Source organism: Periplaneta americana, chromosome 1 (assembly GCF_040183065.1).
Source record: "Periplaneta americana isolate PAMFEO1 chromosome 1, P.americana_PAMFEO1_priV1, whole genome shotgun sequence".
Classification (NCBI taxonomy): domain Eukaryota; kingdom Metazoa; phylum Arthropoda; class Insecta; order Blattodea; family Blattidae; genus Periplaneta; species Periplaneta americana.
The window spans coordinates 86,701,826-86,725,726 of record NC_091117.1 but is presented as its reverse complement, the minus strand read 5'-3'; the positions used below and the strand labels follow the sequence as shown (position 1 = coordinate 86,725,726).

Here is a 23,901-nt window from a genome sequence, read left to right as displayed (position 1 = left end):
ATTCAAATTATTCAACTGCTATAAATCCGATTTTTATCTCGACTTGCAATTATTATTGTAACAATTTGAAAATAAGAATATCATTATCAAGAACTATGAGGAGAGTCAGTAAGTTACAAATTGAAGTAGCGGCATACATTTTTTAGTGAAGCACCTGAAGCTATCACCGCTAGATCGCAGTATTTTCGATAAGAGTACAAGCGAAACAAAGAAGCGGCAGTTTTAAGATACCATATTTAGTCATAAATTAGTTAAGATATAAACTACAAAAGTCTGGACTCGAAGTTGAATGAGGTGATGTGTATTTAATTTTGTTATTTAACTTTTCCAGATAAAGAATATCACTGCGATATATATGGTTTGCTTTGTCTACGTTCTCATGTTGTGGAACTGAGTACAAGAAAGGAAAGCCTGAGTTCAAAGAGGATAGGATTCTACTGTAAATGTGAGGAAGGCTGTACCACAAAAATAATAGCATTTGTACGTTTCCTAAGAGAGATTCGTTCCAAGTAAGTGATTGCTTTATGTACTGTAAAAGACTATACGTTGCATGTGTACATTAACCATTGGACCACAAAATATATTTCGGATCTAAAAATGATCAGAATATGTGTATGTCCAATGTCTACCCACTTTATTTACGTGATTCGGGCTCCGCGTATTGCGGACAGATTGCAGGAATGTGATCCATTTTTAAGTTTCACACCACTTTGGCGAGCCACACTGTGCATGATGTGTATCTTGCTCAATGAATTATGACGAAAGCTATAGAAAAAATGAACTCGTTTAATTGTTTTAAAAATGAAACACTGAACATTATGTCATTAGTCAACCTGTAAACGTTGTTCAAGATAGGCAATTTCAGATCAACACGTAACCCTCGAGTAACACAAAGTATTGCTAAAGTACTGAAAAATGTTATTTCTTACAGTATTTTGTATTTTGGTATTTATTTAACCTGGTAGGAATAAGACCGTCAGACCTTCTCTGCCCCTCTACCAGGGAATTACAACTACAATATGAAGAATAAAATTGCAATTAATATTAAAGTTACAATTACAATAAAAATCGAAGTACGAAAGATTACCTGATTAATGAAAGCTAGACAATTTATCATAGAAGTTAAGAACAAAGAATATTTTTGTGTTTGCTGAATTACAAATTAAATCTAGAATAACAAAATTGTGTAGTGATGAAATTACCGGATATTGAAATATTTTGTGATAGATTAAGATAACTATTTACAGGAAACCGTGTCTGAACGAGTCTCAATTACTGACCAAGTGCTTAGTAAGTTTGAGTCCGAATTCAATTTTATTTCGACAGTCCCTGATGCTAGCAGGTAGCGAATTCCAGAGTCTTGGCAGGGCAATTGTGAAAGAATACGAGTATTTATTGTCGATCCAAGTTAGAATCCATTAACTCTACTAATCCAATAAAGCAAGTTCTGGAAAATATTTAAAATTACACTTTGACACATTTTGCCCTACATCCTCGTGGCAGAGTTACGATACTTCTAGTACCATTTCCTGAACGATTAGGTTCCGGTTGATATGCTCTAAATTAATCAATATTGTAGATCTCTTTAAGTCCTAACTGAAATAAAATATATCCCAACGTGCATCAGCCAGATGTAACTACTTAAATGTGTTAGTCATCAGAAATTCTTTCGAATTTTCTCTCGAAGTTTGCAGTAGGATTCTTGTTCAGTAAATTTCTTTGAAAATTGGTCTCCACGTAAATTAATTTAACTGGCCCATACGTTCTCCGGACTTGAATCCACTTGACTGTTGCTTATGTGCGTTAGGGTTGCCAACCTTTTTTTTTTTTTAAGAAATTTTGGGTGACTAAGGAATGGACTGCACATTTTAATGTAGTGTATCTCTGGAAAAAAATAATTCATCATATAAATCATCATTCACGGCAAAATTAAATGTTTAGAATGAAGATCTTTACATTATGCAAAAATATGGGAGAAAAATGCTTCAAGAGAAGAAAAATACGGAAGCCGGGAGACTGTTAAAAAGTAAGGGTAAATACGGGAAATCTCAGAAAAAACGGGAGGGTTGGCAATCATACTGTACGTACACTAGACTATGAGTTCCATATTTTTGCACTCCACAGTCTCTTTTTTTTTAATATAACGGCACGTTTTGAAATATTTTTAAACAGACTTTCAAGCGGTTAAATGATTTGTTGAATAAAAAGTACATGTCATTAAAAATGTGAATACAAGGTATGCCCTTAATGAATAAGGAAAGTTTTAATTGTACTTAAACAACTTTCGTTTGAAACAATTTTTCATTTAGTACCTAAAAAAACGTTATTTTGGGTGACTATTTCGTTTATGTGACGTCATTTCATTTTCGACCAATGAAATTTAATGCAAATTTGAATTCCAACCATCACAGTCAAACATCGCGGTAATTTTTCCAGCTAGATTTATCGCTAACAATTTATCGCATGGTCGTTCTTTTGTTTAGTTGGTGTCGCCAACTGTTTCCCCGTAAATTGATGAGCATGAATCCATTAAGATGCATATACACGGTTAAACTGTTCTTTCAACTTTACTCATTCAAGCAGTGAATGCAAGATTAATTGTTAATATTAATTAATATAATTACGCAGTGATGACGATGTTCAAAACGCGCACCATGTAGACATAAAATCTTCATACATCTTAATTGAACGTACGTTTTAAACTTGATCATTTCAATATTCTTCGCGGACTGGATGCATACGTGCATGGAAAATTGAACTGTGTAGATGCAGCTGCAGTCCCGTTACACACTACAGCGAGAATGCGTTTGTCGATCTATGGAAAATGCTTTCCTTTAGCGGAGTAACAGTAGAAATAAGGCACAGCTGACACATGGTCCCGCGCCCACAGATAACTAATCTAATTGTAACCTATAAAATTTGTATTACGTGAATGAAATTAAACAATTAATAGAAAGCAGATGTTCAAGTCTATGTAACATCGGCGCATATCAAACCCAAAGACCTTGTATATAATATACAAGGTCTTTGATCAAGCTGCCTTCCGTATGGAGTAATAAAATACATGTTTTAATTGTCTATACAGAGATGGCTTCACTGTGTAGCAACATATGTCTCGCTGTAGTGTGAATACATAAGCATTGCTATATAGCTGTTTCCACACAATATTACATAGTTCTTAGTTCTCGGTGTTGTGTGTAATGTAACGATGAAGTACTAAATAAAGTGTGAAATTCTACTTCCACATCTTCATCTTCTAATTTCATGTCCATTATAGCTATCTGAAAAAAAAAATACACTCTTTCATTCAGATTTGATAACTGCATTTTCAACAATTCTTCATTTAATTAATATATTAGTCAGGTTATTTGTAATTAAGTTATATTATAAAATGTTTAAATTATATTATGATTTCAGCAGATAATGAAAACGTATTTCTGTTACAATAATAAGAGAAAGGTGCAGTAGGCCTACATGTAATTAACATTGTTAAACCTGTATTTCCCTTTTCGTAATTAGCATTACTGAATAACATCAATGTCTTTATTGCAGTAATCGATATTCATCTATTTCAACTTCACAATGTCTGAATAGGTTAGGTATTCGTAAATTTACATTAATTAACAATTTGATAATGAATTTTAGGGATATATTATTTATATTTTTATTTTATTCACCAAATAGTCCTAATAAATCTCGGACTTCTCGTGACATTACTACAGATAAATGTACATGAGACACACTATACACATAGACACTTATACAGAGGGATCTAACGTACATCGATGCAGTAAGTTACCGACACCACTTATCACTTTCCCCAGCATAAGCTAAGTACTTTTATGGAGAAGCAACACGTGACCGCCCATTCTAACGCAATGATTCGGTACAGTATTAAACATATTATTTTACCAGTTATTCACCAATAGTATGTAAGAATCAGAATTTAATTTCAACCAACCACAACCGTATAGGACTACACAAGATTATAATATCGCATTTAACCGGAATTTTTCGTTTTCAATGATTAGTGATCAACAACTACATTACAGTCGTGATACTCAAAAAATTTCTGTGACTTACAAAACAAACATCGTTCACCAAATCGGAAAAGAAATAGAAAATAGGCTATAAATAATTGCAGGCTTGTTAGTTAGAAAATCAATTTTTCCTTATTTGTGAATGGTTTTAAGTAATTTGTTCTTATTAGCCTACTGGTCTTCCTGTAGTTGGGTTTTGATAGCTTCTCTACATGAAACTCATAATTTGAACATTTGCCATTTTGCTTCGCACTTGAAGGTAGTACGTTCAGTACAGTTTTGCAGCACAGATGCACACTCTCAGAAAAGAGGCAGTACGAATGATCAGAGGACGTGCGACCTGGATCACAAGAGAAGGACTAGTTGCGGTAATAAAATTAGTTTTGTTTCGTTTTATGTCTGATCATGCGCACTACCTCCTTTCTGGGGCTTACAAAGTATCTGTGCGACAAAACTTTTTTCTAAGACTGTACACTATGAGTTCCATTTTTTCTTTGCATTCCCTAATGAATTGTTTTCTTAGAATGATACACCTTGAAACATTTTCGAACATGCCTTAAATAAGTTAAATGATTCTTTGAATAAAATGTACATTGTGCTGCCTGTTTATAGAAATGAAAGAATTACTCGTATTTCCTTAAACAAGAAGGTTACTGATATCCATAGCATTAACTAGCCATTTTAGTTTAACAACTTTATTTGTTGCCTAAGAAAAAAAAATATTTTGTATGAACAAGATAGATGTGATACCCTATCTGAAATATGTTTATCTTGCAGGAAAGAGACCGGTATTACGAGGTTGAAATTGAAAATGAATAACCTTCCATCAGAGTTATTCAAGAGATCTGTGGTCAGAGGAAAGCTTGATCTTGTAGGTACGTAATCAATTGGTACATACCGTATATAGATGCTGTAAATTTGATATTGAAAGATAACGTAACAAACTACAAATAGCTACATGATCTCTCTTATAATATTGAATGCCTTGTGGATGCCTTACACGAGTTGTTCCCACACTTTCTGTAGGCGCGACCCACTTTTGGGAGAGACTTCCGTTTGCGGACCTCCATTACTGTACCGGTTCTTGACCCCATTCGAAAAATACAAATTCCTGTAAAATTACAAGCAACTATAGTTAACTCAAAACCACTGAATGCCACCCGATTTATTTAGCTATTTATTTATTTATTTAATTTATGTATTTATTTAATTTAATCTGCTTATTTTATTTATTTATTTAATTTATTGATTTATTTAATTTATTTATCTAATTTATTTTATTTATTTATTTTATTTTTTATTTATTTAATTAATTAATTAATTTATTTACTTAATTTATTTGTTTAATTAATTTATTTATTTGTTTATTTATTTATTTATTTAATTTATATTGGTGTAGTTAAGACCATCAAGCCTTCCCTTCCACACCACCAGAAATACAAATACAATAATAGAAATAAAAAGAAAAATCACACTATAAACAAAGTAAAGCCACACAAAAATATACACAAGTTGCAGTCACACAAACTTGAGATGAGTGATTAAGTGTCGTAATAATATACTATTTTGCACAATAGGTTTTTGAATATTTTCCGAAAGAACTCAAAACAGTTACGACTCTCATAGATGGGTACTGAATCCGTTTTTACACAGTTACGTTCAACTGGTTGAGATTAAAAAAAAAATGAGGGAAAACTCGTTGAAATACGTAGGCCTACTTAGTGATGGAATATTGAAATTAGACCTTTCTGGCAGCGCATAGACAAGTTTTGTATCAAAGAAATATCTCGAGCTTACAAAAGAAGTTCTTAAATTTTTTATAACATTTACAACCTCATATTTATGCAAAACATGTTTCTCGTCTGTGATTTCCATCAAAATAAAAGTGAGGGATCTCGTTGAAGTTGAAAATGATATCACTGAGTGTGTTTGGAATAATTAGTCCAGATTTCTGACAAACAGGCACATATATCATGTCAATTATTTTTTATAATTACTTTTTACTGAATCATTTTTTATTTTACATTAAACTTTGTTCATGTTTTTAAATACATTTTTTTATGTTCATAAGGCGTTTTTTATTTCAGTTTATAAATCATCTCGTGATCTCCTCGGATCTTTACATCACCTCCACTTTGGGAACTATTGCCTTACACAAATAACGAATAAGAATTTTGTAGCATGCTGTGGAAAGATTGTATTAAATTAGATTCATAAAAGTAATTTAATATTGAAATAAAGCAAACTTACAGCCCCTCGTCTCTAATTTTGCAATTTATGATAGTGCAGATGAAGTTCGCCAAACTCATGTATTATTAACAAGTTTAACAAAGTTAATTGTGTAACTAGAAGATATTAGATAAATACATGAAATTTATAAACCTAATTTTTCCTTGTGCGGACTTTGCTTTTCAGCTCATATAACAATATCACTTCAATCAACTAAGTTGAAGTCAGATGAGAGTGGAAGAAGTAGGATTTATAGAATTTGGAGACAGGTGGAAATGAGAAAATATGAGTGAAAACATTTACGAAAATAATAGAATACGCATCTTAATCATTTTTCTCTGCAGTGTCTATGGGCGGAGCAGCCGGTCTGTTTGTGGGCGCCAGTTTGCTGAGTTTCGTAGAACTGATATACTTCTTCACCATACGACTGTTTGTGAATATCAGGAGGGGAAGTGGACGGCAGTCTCAGGTACTCTGTTTTCATTCACAAGAGAGACTTTTTATATTAATTATTATAAAGATTGAAAAAATCTTGAAATTATACAGGAAAACGGAACATTGGTCCATATGATAATGCACGAGGATCATACTGAAAATCATTTGCAACCCATTGTTCCAAATCTTAATTTTTTATTTTAGACAACCCAGATACATCAACTTAATCTACAGACTTTTCTCTCACTTTTCAACATATTCTCCATTTCTTTATAGACATTTTTCCCGCCATTCTGTAAGTTGAAAATTCCCTTGCTGTAGAAGTCAGTTTCATCTTCCCGAAGACACTGACGCACTGCCTTCCGGATGTACTTCAGGGTCTCGTAGCGTAGGCCTCGCGCTGCTCCTTTACACAACCGAAAAAATGATAGTCGGAGTGTGCCAAGTCGTGACTGTAGGGAGATTGCGAAAGAGTTTCCCAACCAAATATTCTGATTTTCTCCACGGTAACACGATCAGCTGTGGCCACGCGTTATCGTGTTGCAGGATGATCTTCTTTCCAGGGCGTTTCTCGCGCAATGCGCGACGGAGATTCAAAACTGTCTGAATATAGCGGCAAGCATTTATGGTCTGTCCAGGTTTAAGAAATTCAACCTAAATGCATCCCAGAACTCATCAACTCTTTCCTTGTTGCGTTCCTTGGAAGCAATTCGAGGGCGACCGCTACGAGGCTCATGTTGTATGTTCATGTCCCCATCTTCAGAATGTTTCACCCATTTCCTAACGCTGCTGGCGCCCATGCACACATCTCCGTATGCACGCTGAAGTCTGAGATGAATTTCAGCAGCAGATTTTACTTCTTTAACAAGGAATTTAATGACAGCACGCTGTCGAAATGAACCTTTGGTTGTCGACCATTTTGCAAACGTTGCCTGTGGTCACATGGTAGAAGTCAGTGACGTCACAATATGTCAATACATAGTGTAAAGTCTGTAGATGATCATATAATCGTTTTTGTTACATTGCTGAAATTGAAATTATAGCAATGTGTTGCTCATGACGTTCAGTACGACCCTCTGTAAGCTAAATTACACATACTTTCTCATTGCATACCGCTCAGTTGATAAGGAACAATTGATATTGAGGGAAATTGTGTGAAACATTCTGACATCTGGTGGTTACAGTATCTGGTTATTGGAAGCAAGTATAGGTCATTTTTTGGTACGCAGAAAAGCGTTCCACAATAAAAAAACTTTTGAGACAACATAATAATAATTGTTTAGAAACGGATCATATATTTAATGGGAAAGTATAATATATATTGTCTGCAGTTATTGCGTAAAAAGTAGAAGGATAAAATATGCTACTTCAGCTGTCACAGACTATTGTTTGTCAGATTTATTGAAAAGGTTTATTTATATCTAACCGTGAATCTCAATATCGGCTCTACTCTAGTTTCATCGTCTCACAAAATTGTCTCTATTTTATAGTTGTTGTTAAATAAGAACTATCTAACTGCATATTTTATATATCAACCCTATTACATTACGTCGAAACGAAGTATGAAATCAACAATGGAGACTAGGGTGCCAAATTATGATGAGCAGGCCGATTTGCGAATAATGATAATAATAATAATAATAATAATAATAATAATAATAATAATAATAATAATAATCGCCTACCCTGTCCAACATCTATTTGAAGGATTCAGGGAAGAACTGTTTTTAAACATGGCAGAAGTGATAGTAGGAGGAAAAAGAATAAAGTGTATAGCCTAAGATTTTCGATGATATGGCGTTGTTAGCAGAAGAGGAGATAATTCTAAGGGATGTGCTACTGGAACTAAATGTCAGCTGTGAACAGTATGGGATGAAGATAAATGCAATTAAGTCGAAGACCATGGTCATAGAAAGAAAAATATAGAAGGAAAACTTGCGAATTCTAAATGAAGTAGTAGAGCAAGTGGACAGCTTCCAATACTTAGGGTGTACTATAAGGAGTAACATGAGCTGCTTCCAAGAAGTCAAAAAGAGAATAGCGATGGCAAAGGAAGCTTTTAATAGAAAAAGGATTATCTTCTGTGAACCTCTGGGAAAAGAACTAAGTAAGAGATTTGTGAAATTATTTGTGTAGAGTGTAGCATTGTATGGGGGCTAGAGTCGGGCAAACAGCCTCTTACTCTCGCTCGTCTCGTAGGCGAGACTGGCTGGCTGATAACGCCAGTTCCGAGAATCGTATTCTCGAGATTGGCACTCTCGGGAACGAGGAATACCGGGTCCCGGCCTGTTATCGCACGGCCGACTTATCGTTACGAAATGCGTACACTGACTGCCGGCTTAATTGCCGCTCATCACTGTAATTCGTGACTCTTTCTGAAATATTAATGTTCATGAAGTAATTTAAGAAGGCACAGCAGTGTGGTATGCAATAATACAGCACATTATGATTGTCGACATTCTTACAGAAGTCACACTATTTTAATGAACTATTTATTGCCTTTCTGGAGAAGCAAAATAATGCAGCACTTTCAGTCGTTACCTAATCCTAAGCTAGTCTAAAACAATAACAAGTTATGGTTGGAGCTATGATATACTTTCTCGCTATCAGCATTTTGTTGACACTCCATATTTAATCATTCGATAGTGTTTTGTATACGCTATAGTAATGGATATCACACGACTGTATTATTATTATATTGCGCGTTCACATCTGGATGTTTCGTTGTTATGCAACGGCATCTTCATCAGCATGGGTAATTATTGCGCTGTGTAAGGACGAAATAAAATAATTAATACTTATTTATATTATTATAAAGGACCAAAGACTCTGACAAAAGATATTTTTGTTTCCCAACTGATAAAATGCTGAATGTGAAATTGAAACACTTTTGCAAGAGGAAGGACAGAATTACGAAATAGAGTAGATCCTTTCACAAATTAATCATAATTACTTACAAATGCATTTTAAGTAACCCGGAGGTTCATTGCCGCTCTCACATAAGCCCGCCATCGGTCTCTATCCTGAGCAAGATTAATTCAGTCTCTACCATCATATCCATTTTTATATTATCTTCCCATCTACGTCTCTGCCTCTCCAAACGTCCTTTCCCTCCGGCCATCCAACTAACACTCTATATCCATTTCTGGATTCGCCCATACATGCTAGATGTTCTGCCCATTTCAAACCTCTGAATTTAATATTCATAATTATGTCAGGTGATAGTACAATGCGTGCAGTTCTGCGTTGTGCAACTTCCTCCATTCTCCATCCCTCTTAGCCCCAAATATCTTCCTAAGAATCTTATTCTCGAACACCCTTAACCTCTGTTCCTCAAAGTGAGAGTCCAAATTTCACAACCATACAGAACAACCGGTAATGTAACTGTTTTATAAATTCTAACTTTCAAGTTTTTTGAGAGCAGGCTGGATGACAAAAGCTTCTCAGTAGAATAATAACAGGCATTTCCCCCCATATTTATTCTGCGTTTCCTCCTGAGTGTCATTTATATTTGCTTTATCATAACAACAGAGAATAAAAGAGGGTTATTTTTATTATTATTATTATTATTATTATTATTATTATTATTATTATTATTATTATTTATAAATGATATAAGTAAAAGAATAAGTTCTAGCTGCCTTTTATTTGCGGATGATCTCAAAATCTTTCGCAAAATTAATAGTTTGGTTGATTGTCAAATTCTTCAAAATGACATTAATTTAATTTCACAATGGTCTATTGAAAATGGAATGAAAATTAATCAATCCAAAACTTTTGTTATTTCCTTTTCACGGAAAACTATCTCCCTAAAATTTAACTATTCTCTCAGTAATTTCGTAATTACTAAGAAAGATTGTATTAGAGATCTTGGTGTCCTACTTGATTCTAAATTATATTTCCATGATCATGTGCAATATATTTATACCCATTCGTTAAGAATGCTTGGTCTGATTAGGTCTATAACTTATTATTTTTCCACTCCTATGTGTTTATTAATTTTATACTATACGTTGGTTAGATCCAAGCTTGAATATGCATCTGTTGTATGGAACTCCATTACTTCAACTGACTCGGCTAAATTGGAGAATATTCAAAGAAAATTTATTTCCTTGTGTTCTTATAGATTTTTACCAAATTCCGATTATGACTATGAGATTAAATGCAAATATTTCAATTGCGGTAGTTTGTTCACCAGACGTCAGGATCTTGATTATTTATTTTTTTGTAAAGTCATTAAGGGTGATATTGATAGTGAATCTTTCATAAGCAATATCAGTCTTCGTATTCCTGCTAATGGTTTAAGATTTCATAAATTGTTTTATAATAAGAATCCTAAATCTCTCTCTCCGGTCTGCAGATGCATTAAATATGCTAATTTGCATGGATTCAACTTGGATCCATTTAATGTGTAGTATATCTTTGAGTTTTTACCTCACTGATCCAATTTTAATAATTATTTGTCCATTTTATTTCTTGCATTTGGTCAATTGATTAATGAAGACTATTCCATTATTTCAATTGTCTGATTGTACTAATTTTATACTTTTATAATTATTATTTGATCAATGATTGATGTAGACTATTATATTGTTTGTATTTCATCTCATTGCCATTTTCTATCATTCAGTCTCATCATTATTTGTTGTTTTGTTCTGTTTTGTATCGTGCTAAACTGTAATTGGGCTTGTGCTGTTATTTTTGCACGTTAATATTCTAAATAAATAAATAAATTATTATTATTATTATTATTATTATTATTATTATTATTATTATTATTATTATTATTAAATTAGTTACTTTGCGACGCTTTACCCTGCTATAGCTATCTAGCGTCTGAATGAGATGATAATGCCAGCGAAATGAGTCCAGGGTCCAGCGCCGAAAGTTACCCAGCATTTGCTCTCAATGGGTTGAGGCGAGAAACCTCAGCCAGGTAAAGGCTGGTTCACAATAAACCGGGAACGGAAACGACAACGAGAAATAATCTATACTAATAATAAATCTGTAAGCGAAATTTTTCTGGTAATTTTCACTTTTCCAAAAATAATTGGTATTAACATACATAATTAATTAATCATCCTGAAACCGAAAATCGCTTTTTTGAAATTTTTGTTTGTATGTCTGTCCGTCTGTCTGGATGTTTGTTACCTTTTCACGCGATAATGGCTGAACGGATTTCGATGAAAATTGGAACATAAATTAAGTTCGTTGTAACTTAGATTTTAGGCTATATGGCATTCAAAAGACTTTATTTAAAAGGGGGGGTTATAAGGGGGCCTGAATTAAATAAACCGAAATATCTCGCTTATTATTGATTTTTGTGAAAAATGTTACATAACAAAAATTTCTTTAAAAATGATTTCCGATAAGTTTTATTCCAGGCAAAATTTTGATAGGACTGATATTTAAGTCTGTCTGTCTGTCTGTCTCTGTCTGTCTGTCTGGATGTTTGTTACCTTTTCACGCGATAATGGCTGAACGGATTTCAGTGAAAATTGGAATATAAATTAAGTTCGTTATAACTTAGATTTTAGGCTATGCAGCATTCAAAATACATTATTTAAAAGGGTGGTTGTAAGGGGGCCTGAATTAAATAAACCGAAATATCTCGCTTATTATTGATTTTTGTGAAAAATGTTACATAACAGAAGTTTCTTCAAAAATGATTTTCGATGAGTTTTATTCCAGGAAAAATTTTGATAGGACTGATATTTAAGAATATAAAAGAGTTTTAAAATAACAATACAATACATTTCCACCGCCGCCTCAGATTATAGTGTCGTTGTTCCGTAACTGCTATGTGCAAAATATTAAATTTTTTAGTGGGAAGGAAAACAAATTTATTCGTTCTATGGCAGTAGTGCATAGGAGATCGTGAATTCTTACATTTTTACACAATCAACTCTATTAATTTGGAGTGATTTATTTAAGGATGCATTCAAGACTAATTTAGTAAAATGTTAAACGAGTTATATTTGCACCAAATGAGTGGTCTCTGGACCAAAATGATAGCATTTTATTTATTTAATAGAATTTGAATTAAGTAGAATATTAAACGATTTATTCTTCTATCAAACACGAATGTTCCCTGGATCAAATATCCTATTTTAATTATGTAATTACTTTATATTTATTTCTAATAAGTGCAGCGGAGCGCACGGGTACAGCTAGTGTTAAAATAAATGTATTTAAATGTGAACATTCACAATTAACGAGAAGATTGCCGGAGCCCGGAAATGGGAACGTGAAAGTTAATTGTGAATGCTCACATTTAAATGTATTTATTTTATCAATATTTCCGTTATCGTTGTCGTTTCCGTTCTCGGTTTATTGTGAACCAGTCTTAACTTGTCCCAACCAAGATTCGAACCGGAAGCCGATCGTTTCACAGTCAGGTGTGCTAACCGTTACTCTACAGCGATTATCATTATTATTATTATTATTATTATTATTATTATTATTATTATTATTATATCATTATTATTATTAGTATTACTGTTATCATCATCATTATCGTAATCATTAGGATGATTAAGATTATGATTATCAGGATTATTATGATGGTCATTATTTATTACTGTCTTGTAAGTTATCATTAGGTACAAGTATTAGAAATCTGATTAATTCTTAATTTGTTATTCTCGTTCCTATAACATAGGATAATTATTGTAAATCATATAGGCCTATATAATTTTATATTGTAATATGGCTAGAATACAATAATGATTGTTCTGTAACAATAATTTATAACGTGCAAACCAATAGAAAGTGTAGTTTTCTATAGTATAGGCTGGTTCACAATAAACCGGGAACGGAAACGAGAACGGAAATAATGTTAAAATAAATGTACAGTATTTAAATGTGAGCATTCAGAATAGTTAATTGTGAATGCTTACCTTTAAATACATTTGTTTTAAAAATATTTCCGTTTTAGTTCTCTTTGCCGTTTCCGTTCTCGGTTTATTGTGAACCAGCTTTTAATATTTTCATGTTTCATATCATTGTGTTACAAACAATTTTTTTTATTTAGTTGCTATAAAAGATAGCCTAATTACCATAAAGTGTAAACCATCTTGGACTATATAGCCTCATTTTCAACTACCTTTATTAAAATACCAATTAATACTATCCGTACAATAACGAGTTTTCATGCGTTGAAGGGTTCCGTAAAAATTTTACGGAACAAGCGTTTGAGTCATGAGTCCTGCGCTAACAGGTTAACTCGTCGTTATTCGAGAACCAGTAAAAATTTTGAGTGGCCATCACTTTTAAAAGTAATTTCCATCCTTTACCAACATTTCTCTCACTTTGACCCCCCCATCTAACGTGAAAAACAAAAAAGTTTGCCGCTTACCAGAGGTGAAATCTGAACAGATCAATCTCCATCGAAGTTAATTTTTTTTTTTTTTTTTTTTTCACTTTCCAAAAAAGATTTTCAGTTCGATTTGTTTTTCTATGCTTTCCTTATACATTGAGCTATCAATCCAAAAAATTGCAGCGCGATTGATTGAGTATTATAGGAGCTACGACATGATATATATTTAAAGAACCGGGAAATGCATAAGCCAATGCTTCCTATAGGAGCACGGCCCGAGCGATATTGCTTCTTAATCAGTACTACATTCCCGCCTAGACCTCCGAGACTGTCGGGAGTGATCTAGTATCGGTAATCTCGGGACCAAGAGAATCTCGTGTTCTCTATCAATGAGTCAGTTGGCTACGTTAGGTACTCGCGCACTAAGCGAGACTGCTGTGATTACGCAACCGAGAACGGGCGATAATATGAGGCAGTCTGCCCGACTCTAATGGGGGCAGAAACATGGACATTACGACGAAGTGAAAAGAAGCGAATAGAAGCATTCGAAATGTGGGTATGGAGAATGATGGAGCGTGTGAAAAGGACAGACAGAATAAGAAACGAAGCTGTGCTGGAAAGAGTGGGTAAAGAAAATATGATGCTGAAACTGATGAGGAAGAGGAAAGGGAATTGGTTGGGTCACTGGTTGAGAAGAAACTGCCTTCTGAAGGATGCACTGGAAGAAATGGTGAACGGGAAAAGAGTTCGGGATAGAAGAATACCGGTATATCAGATGATAGACGACATTAAGATATATGGATCATATGAGGAAATAAAGAGGAAGGCAGAAAGAGTGGAGAATGTTTGGGTTTGCAGTGAAAGACCTGCCCTTGGGCAGAACACTATTAATGAATGAATGATTGAATAAATAAATGAATAATAGAATGGGACATGCTTAAGTGTCTGCCGTAATTGTAATCCGCTCGGGTTTGTTATAATCTTGCAATATATACCTAATATTCAGGAATAAGTTGTATCGTCTTTAATTTTTCGTTTTTTGTATGCAATACAAATTGTTGATAATCCTATAATACTGTCTTGTCATTAATACAATATTTCACACATGAATACTTTTTAACTTATTCTTAAATTCAGGCCAATTTCCCCAAGATTTGCGATATTGTTTTTCATGTTTCTTGTGATTTTCCATTAACCCATTAATATTAGAATAAAAAAGATCATTCGAAGCATATTGCAACGATACCATCAACAATGAACAAGAGAGTGACTTCCGATTTTAAAACATGGTCTGAAAACCTATGAAAAATATATAGTAAACATAGAGCATAATTGAAGAGTTCAAAACCGTAGTGAGCCAAGCGCTATTTACTGAAACCGTAGAAAACAAGGGTTAAAATGAAGATATTGCCGTAATTCAATGGAAACACAGGCCTATAGCAAGTACAGGCCAATTACTTTATGGTGACAGCTCTGGCCTGGCGACGCAGTGGTTTGGGCGAGTTCACTGTTTGTTCGAAGGGGTGTTCATTTTAGTCTTCCCCTGGCTGCGCTGGCGGTCACATCTCGGGAGCGTTAGTGTGGGCGTACAGTCGCGCTAAGGACGTACTACACCACCACTGTCTTGTGTATTGCAATTTAGTGTGTTTGTTACGTACATTTCATTTAGTTACTTAAATAATTGTAGTGCTTCTGTTTTGTATTGTTTAGTGTGTAGTATTTATTGTCTAGATTCACTGCTATGTTCTGTTTGTGAAAATGCTGCCTGTTAGAAGTAAACTGAAAGGTCGGGTATTGCATTCGCAGTCGCGAGAAGTCGTGAGCAACGTGTAGCGCTTTATGAAGATAGCGTCAGAAGAAAAAACGTAATAAATGTTGGAAAACTTTTAGCAGAGTATACCGCTGTGTCTGAGAGCTGTGTTAGCCAAATAATACGGGAGACTAAAGACATTGATATAATCGGCGCCAAAATCAACTGTGGACAACTTTAACGAAGCTGTCATAAGACAAACCATAGCACGAGTTCTATATTTCACAGAACAGCGGCCCACACTTAAAAAAAAATATATATTATTGAAATTGAAAGACTATCGACTTTCAGGGAGGTATCTCGACTTTGAGGAAAGTTATTATGAAATTAGGATTTTATTAGAAAAATAAACACAAAATAATCGCTAAATTCTGGTGGAGCATCACAGCATTAGGGCCAAAAGTTTGCAGTATTTGAGGAAAATAAAGAAGTACAGGGAAGAAGGCCGCTCCATCTTTTACATGGATGATGATGATGATGATGATGATGATGATGATGATGATGATGATGATGATGATGATGATGATGATGACGGGAAAGGTAACATTGAAGCACTGATGAACATTACCGGTATTTCCGCATGAGTGTATATCATTGTTAATTAGTGATTAACTGTTAAATATAGTGATTCGATTCCTGCTTATTGTATTTCCACATTAGTGTGTATTAGTGACTATTGTTCCGCACTGCTGCTCATTGTATTTCCACATTAGTGTTTATTAGTGACTATTATTCCGAACTGCTGCTCATTGTATTTCCACATTAGTGTTTATTAGTGATTATTGTTCCGCACTGCTGCTCATTGTATTTCCACATTAGTGTTTATTAGTGACTATTGTTCCGGAGTATGAAGTGAACACAGTCACAGGAGCTCAAAATTATGCAGACGCTGCAACGTGAGACTTCATTTCTGATATGACTGTATTTCCCTCCCTCCATTCGCTCTGGCTCGGGTCGGTCTCCCTCCCACAGTCGAACCTTCTCCTCTCTCGCGTCGACGAGCTGTCACCATAAAGTAACTGGGCTGTAATATAAAGTATACACATTAAAACTAAATATGTAAATCTTCATTAAACTATGGTATTCACTTAACTTTAACCCTTGCTTTCTCCGTTTTTAATAAATGACGCTTGGCCAATTATGGCTCTGAACCCTTCAATTTTGCCCTTTCAATTTTTTAGGTATCCTAAAGGACGACTCGGCGACTTCACAATTTTATGACTCCCCAATTGCCCCTCTCATGTAGTCTAAATTGAGATAAATTGTCCAGTCTGGTAACCCTGGTTAGAGATTGTGTTAATGCACATTACTATTAAATTTCTCCTTTTGCAGGTGAAGGGGGTTGTAGCACCAGACGGTAAAGTGAAGAAAATAATATTCTGTTTCAAAAACCTGTTCACAAGAACCAACTACAAACAGGAAATTCATTCAACGAGACAGTTTTACCAACCAACGCGTCTTTCGTAGAAACTTGTATTAATTATCTTTTCAGTACGCACGTTACTGTCGACAGAGACCTATTACTATAACACATCCTCATGATCAGCTGAAATCGTATCAATTACTTCATATCTTCACTTTAAAAATGCATTAACTTTAATTCACTAGATTGCGAATTGGAGTCTTGGAATTCTGGGGCGTTTTCACAAAACTTAACATCCACAAAATTTTGAATTTGGAGATATTGGTGTATCCTTATGTTTTATTATCCGCTGAATTCATTGACGTGGACGAAATTTAGCTAAACGTAATATCTACCGACGTAAAATGTCGGTAAATTGCTAGAGTTTTCACAAAAGTTATCATCTACTACCAATGAGTTTTAACAAAACTGAACATCTACGTATCATTTCATTTGAGCTTAATCTTCTTCAATTAAATTGATCTATTTTCTCAGTTAATAATGATAAATTATTATGTGAATATTTCCAACAATGATTTGGTGGTTTCCAATTAATTTATTTCGTCATCTGCAGACTAGTGTCATCTTTGGCAGGTAAACTCTTGTGGGAGCATGTCAGAAGTTAACAAGTTACATCTTCATGTTTGTATGAATTTCAAGATGTACACTTTAATTTACTTTATCTAGAAACATTACATTAACAAGTGTGAAACAAGTATAAAGAAGGTAACGTTCAACCTTACAAATAATTATTCTCGAAATAAAGATGCTGAACTCTGTAGTTCATACATGCATTTACACATCCATACATTTCATTCACACTAATTTGTTTTGTCCGAGACTAAGGACAAGCACAACTGTACTTATCTGTAGATATCTAAATATTACCGGTACTTCACATTGGAAACAATCAGAGACAGTTACATTCTTTCAAAGAATTCGCTGCGAATTTGAAATTTAGGTTCAATGTAACATTTTGTGAGGCAGCAATTTTCTAAATTACACTCATACATTCACACACATACATAGAAAAAACTGCTCAAACTAAGTGTTCTTCTTTAGCCGTGAAAAAGTAAATCTGTGTTGCATACTGAAATCAGATATTAATGGTGAACTACTTCCACTTTTCATAATTTATATTAAATGAGAAAGATCTCATCCATCGAAATAGATTTAGAAAATGATCCCAGGATGGAGGTAGCATTCCCTTGCTGAACCGCAATTCCAATGCGTTGACGAAGGGAATTGATACATCTAGGATCGCCGGTAAGGGATAGTAGACGTGTACCAATTTAGGCATGTTTGTATGAATTAAAATAAAGTTTATATAAAGTGAGATGTCTGATTACCTGTCTCCTGTCCAAGAAGTTGAACGAGGTCGTAAAAGGCGCAGAGAAACATAATCTGTTTGGAGACATTTGAAGTACGATCATCCAGGTGCAGAACCCAATATAATATTATGTTCGCACGGTTTATACAGTGGAAACTCTTAAGTTCGACAGAAATCAAGTTCAACATCCTATAGTTCGACTGCTGACGTAGGAGAAATAGACACACCCCGATACGGGCACTAAGAAATGGGTTTGCCATTTGAATGGGAATTGATTCTGTGTCTTGTAGTGATACTTTTGCTAAAGGAAAACAGAATATTTTATTGATTAGGACATCCATATTGATCACTGATTTTAAATTAATAAACTCTTCTTTTTCTATTTGAGAATTATTGTGCTGTTTGTGAGACGGAACTGTCGAAACCCACTGTGGTACTAGAAGCGCATACACAAGTCTCGGGGCGGGCAGGAAATGCAAGTACAGTACTGTATTCGTTGATGGGTAACCAATAAGAATTTGTATTCATTTCACCTGCCACACCCACTAAACTTTCAATTCTGTTTTGTCGAACTTAGGAGAATCCACTGTATATGCATGCTGAAGGTGAAAATAAACGCAGTAACTGCTCAGCGGCTGATTTGCCACTAAATGACTTGGTTAATTTTAGACAGAGATTTTATCAAAATGACACTGAGATCAAACAGGATACATTTTTGCTTGACCATATGACAGCAATGACCTGCAAGGAGGACAGTAAAACCTGAGAAAGTGAGAAATAAAATATGTATATCTGTAGTATATTATGTGAAGAAGGAAAATAGCGAATCTGTGGTTGTATGTACTGCAACTTTTGCAAGCGTTTTGAGTGTGTCAAAGAGCAGATTACTACGTTTAGCCAAATACATTTTACCTCAGGAGAGATGCCTGTAGAAAATCTGAGACTGAAGGAAAGAGATGATGGGTAAACCGAACTCAATAAAAGGAATATACCTACTGTATTAAAATACAAATGTTGCGAAGTTCATTATTCTCGACGAGATTTCTGTCGCTTTTACCTGCCACCGGAACTAAATATTAAGTTGATGTGGAGAAGATATTGTGATGAAAATGTTCACCATGACCATTATTCCTTTTCCCTCTCAATACAAATCTATTTTCTACAAACATTTCAATCTTGACTTTTGAAATCCTCGCTCGGATACTTTGTCTGCATGTGCCGAGTTATTGTTGAGAATTAAATCAACTCCTGATTTAGAAGAAAAGAACAAAGAACTGAATATAGGCTCCATAAGGTGAAGGCAAATAAGTTTTTTCAAATAATGAAGGAGACAAAAAAAGAGTGTTCTTGTATGTTTTCATTGAGTACTATTGAACAAAACTGAGTGGTAAAAAAAACAGATGCATTTATATGTATGAAAATTGCTTTCCTGAATAGTAAGATCTAAATTTAAAAAGACATCATAATTTTAAATTGAAAATATTAGTAAAAACATTTTGAAACTGATGGAAAAGTTCTGTAGATGTTTACTTTTGTGAAAATTTGTTATTTTTAGAGTATGTATTTTAGAGATGGTACTCACGTACAAAATAACGTGTATAATATCATAATCTATTTCAATTATCTTCTTTTCAGTAAATACCGTTTTTGAATTGGGAGTTAATTAAAAAAATATCTCTATTGAAAATGTTGATTTCTGTAGGTGTTAAGTTTTGTAAAAAAAAAACCCTCAATTATTTCCGACTCTAATAATGTACTTTTTCTACGATAATACTAAAATCAAGTTATAATTTCAATACAGGTTTGTTATTTAAATAAATACCATTGATTTCGAGATGTTAAATATCTTAATCAAACTGTAGTAAACTCAATTAAAAGTGATTGAATGAGACATTATTCAGTAATTTGTATATTTCAGTTAACGTTAAAACTTACGAAAAGAAAATGTGATTTCATTTATTTATTTTCGTACCTATAGGAACTGCAAGTAAGAATCACTTTAATTTTTTGTTGCCCACTGTCTTAAACGTCATTGTTTTGTTTCCCACTATATAAAACCATAATTCATTCTTCCACATTGTCAATATAAATAAGTAGGAAATATTAATTTTAATTCTTAATGAATTAATTTTTGTCTAACCTTACTACAGGTCGTAGAAAAACAGTTGTATGTAACTCTCATATAGTGGCTATTAAGACACTCGTGCAATTTTCGACACTCGTGTCTCAATAGCTATCATTATATGATCGTTCCATAAATAACTATTATATTAAAGTTGGTGCACAGAATCCGAAAATAAAATCCACATATTGGTAAAGCGTAATAAATTGTAGTAAAATCGTATAACAATAGGCCTAACCATAGGCGGAGATAGACCAGGTTAAAGTGATACAGGCTATTGTTTCTCTAGCATTACTGTAGGCATAAAGAAAGCATAATTCTGAGGAGTTGTAATAAGTTTATCTGCAAATTAATTTACAAATCAACGTTTACGTAAACGTTACGTTTCTAAATACAGGATGTAACTAAAATGTATGTCAAAATTTTAGGGGTATTATTTATTTATTTATTTATTTATTTATTTATTTATTTATTTATTTATTTATTTATTTATTTATCTATCTGTCTATTTATCTATTTATTTAACGTCGTAGAGATAAGGCTATCAGGCCTTCTCTTCCCCTCTGCCAGGGGGTATGTTCATATCATATAGTTGTTGAAAAAATGTTATATGGACATTTATCCGAAAACGCTTTATTTCCTTTTTTACAATCATTTTTCTACAATTTTGCTTACATTGTATCATGCGGAACATTATGGGAAAAAAATAGCATAGCCTACCACATGGAAATGTTAATGTTTGGGCAGGGAATTGTCGTTCTCACCCATTTTCCCGAATCAGCATTACCGAATGGACGTTTTCCCGAATAGATTTTCCTCAAGTCAAGTTCCTGGAGCCACGTTCCCGAATTTAATTTACTATTCAATTTTCCGAATATATTATGCGGGAAATTCCCAAACAGTAAAAGACATGAACTGACAATCACTACATGTGGCCATAAAAAAAAATTACAAAAACTACAGTAAAAGACGTGTTGTTTCTTCCATCTAGAGCAGTCAGTCTATAGAAAAATACAGATTGAAGGGCTTCAGGCTCAATACAGCGATCCCAACGACCGCACTATAAAAAAAATAAATCCACATGTTGCTGACACTCGCATTTCTGCCCGTTGAAGATGTGCTGCGATGTTTCGAAGAATTCTGTGATGAAGTTTCGGATGAAGTACTTCCTATATTTGATTACTTTGATGTCACGTACATCAGTGGCACAGGAGCTAGTAGCAGAAGGCGACCTGCACCTCCTCGATATGATACGACATTGTGTAACCAATACAATTCCACATTAAATAATGAACACCGAACAAATAATCTGTCGGAAGGCTTCCATAGTAGTCTGCAAGTGGTGTTTGGGAGACACCATCCAAGCTTCTTTACTGCTTTGACTGAGCTCCAAAAGGAAGAGAGCGACCATGATTGCGGAACTCACATTGAGTAGACTTGTGAGGGCACAACCGAAGAGAGAGTGGCTACAACTAACTTAAAACACGAATACGAATTATCATGCAGGATTATGACACCTATGCAGCCGATAACAGACACCTCGATTACCTGAGAGCACTTGGACATTATTTCACTTTGTAAAGTGAAAGTGTAATTAATTATACCACAATAATTATATTAAATACATTTGTGTAGTATATATACACTACTCTATTATCGGGAGAATGGAATTAAAAGAAATCGGGAATGTGAATTTGGGAATTTTATATTCGGGAAAATAGAAATCAAAGAAATCGGGAAAATGTCTGTCGGGAATGTGGATTAGGGAATTTTGTATTCGGGAAAAATATTATTCGGGAAAGTAGATGTTCGAGAATGCGAATTCGGGAAAATGCCCGGGAATCGGGAATTGTTGGTGACATTCTGGTGGAACCTCATATTCTTCTAACCAGGTTCAACAGAGAAAGATACGAAGTGTTCTTACAGTACGCCATGTGCCGTTAGCAATACGATAAAACACGTATTTTATACACGCTGGAGCTTCTGCTCATTTCAGTGTTAATGTTCGTCGATTTCTAAATCAAAATTTCCGTGACAGATGGATAGATAGAGATGAACCAATTCCTTGGCTCTGCTCTCTCCGAACCTAAACCTACTAGACTTTCATTCGTGGGAACATTTAAAAGAGCTTATGTATGGAACCCCGGTGCAAGATGAAGGGTCTTCGAGCCCTTATTTTGGAAAACTAGACAATAGAACATTTTCCAAGGATACATTAGCTCATTCGGGATTCAATGCGACGGCGGGTTGATGCATGTCTCCGTGCTAACAGGAGCCTTTTTGAGCACTTTCTGTAAGACAGATTTCCATGTGGTATGCTATTTTTATTTCGTAATGTACCGCATCATACAATGTCAACAGAGTTGTAGAAAGGAAATAAAGCGTTTCCAGACGAATGTTCATGGAATATTTTTTCATCCTTTATATGAAAGGAATATGCCCCTAAAGTTTTCACATACATTTTACACTCTATATAGGCATTCATTTTGCAATTTATCTTTTTATAACATGAATAAAAAATAATTGGGACAGTCCTAGAATATTTTATAGAGTGAGTTCATTCAGTTCACTTCATTTACAGTGAGCTTGCGAGATATCCGTTCCACTTTTAAAAGTATAGAACAAAGTGGAAATTAATATATTAGTAATAATGAAGAATCTGCTAATGAAGAACATGATAATATGTAAGTGTTGGTGCATCTGGTGACATTAAAGCTACAACTAATAATAATAATAATAATTTATTTATTTATTTAATCTGGCAGAGCTAAGGCCAGTAGGCCTTCTCTTCCGCCCAGCGATCATACAAGTGATAAAAAATGGCGAAGTGGACAAATATGAAGCATACTACAGAATCAGTGGTGGCACAGCTCTCGTAGTTCACACAAGGATTTTAGGATCTTATTAACAAAAATCGACAATATTTATGTGATATAACTAACATTTTTTGTACTTGGTTAACTAAGATATACTGTAGGTTTCAGAGGACAAAATGAACGTTCATTTTCTCATTATGTGTATATAATGTAATGTAATGTAATGTAGTGTATGTATGTATGTATGTAATCTTATTGTTCATGTTATAGTTGTAATCCCCTGGTAGAGGGGCAGAGAAGGCCTGATGGCCTTATCTCTACCAGGTTAAATAAATAAATACTACTACTACTACTAATACTACTATGTATGTATGTATGTATGTATGTATGTATGTATGT

General features: G+C 34.0%; 1 protein-coding gene across 1 annotated transcript in view; it reads left to right on the top strand.

Annotated features, from left to right (window-relative positions):
- LOC138697978 (sodium channel protein Nach-like) overlaps positions 1-23,421 on the top strand; it is a 44,925-nt gene extending 21,504 nt beyond the window's left edge. The window contains exons 6-9 of the mRNA XM_069823610.1: positions 332-509; positions 4,818-4,915; positions 6,614-6,738; positions 17,165-23,421. Of these exons, the coding sequence (XP_069679711.1) occupies positions 332-509; positions 4,818-4,915; positions 6,614-6,738; positions 17,165-17,299 (536 nt within the window). The 3' untranslated portion in view covers positions 17,300-23,421. The remainder of the gene's footprint in view (positions 1-331; positions 510-4,817; positions 4,916-6,613; positions 6,739-17,164) is intronic.
- Positions 23,422-23,901: the final 480 nt, after the last annotated feature.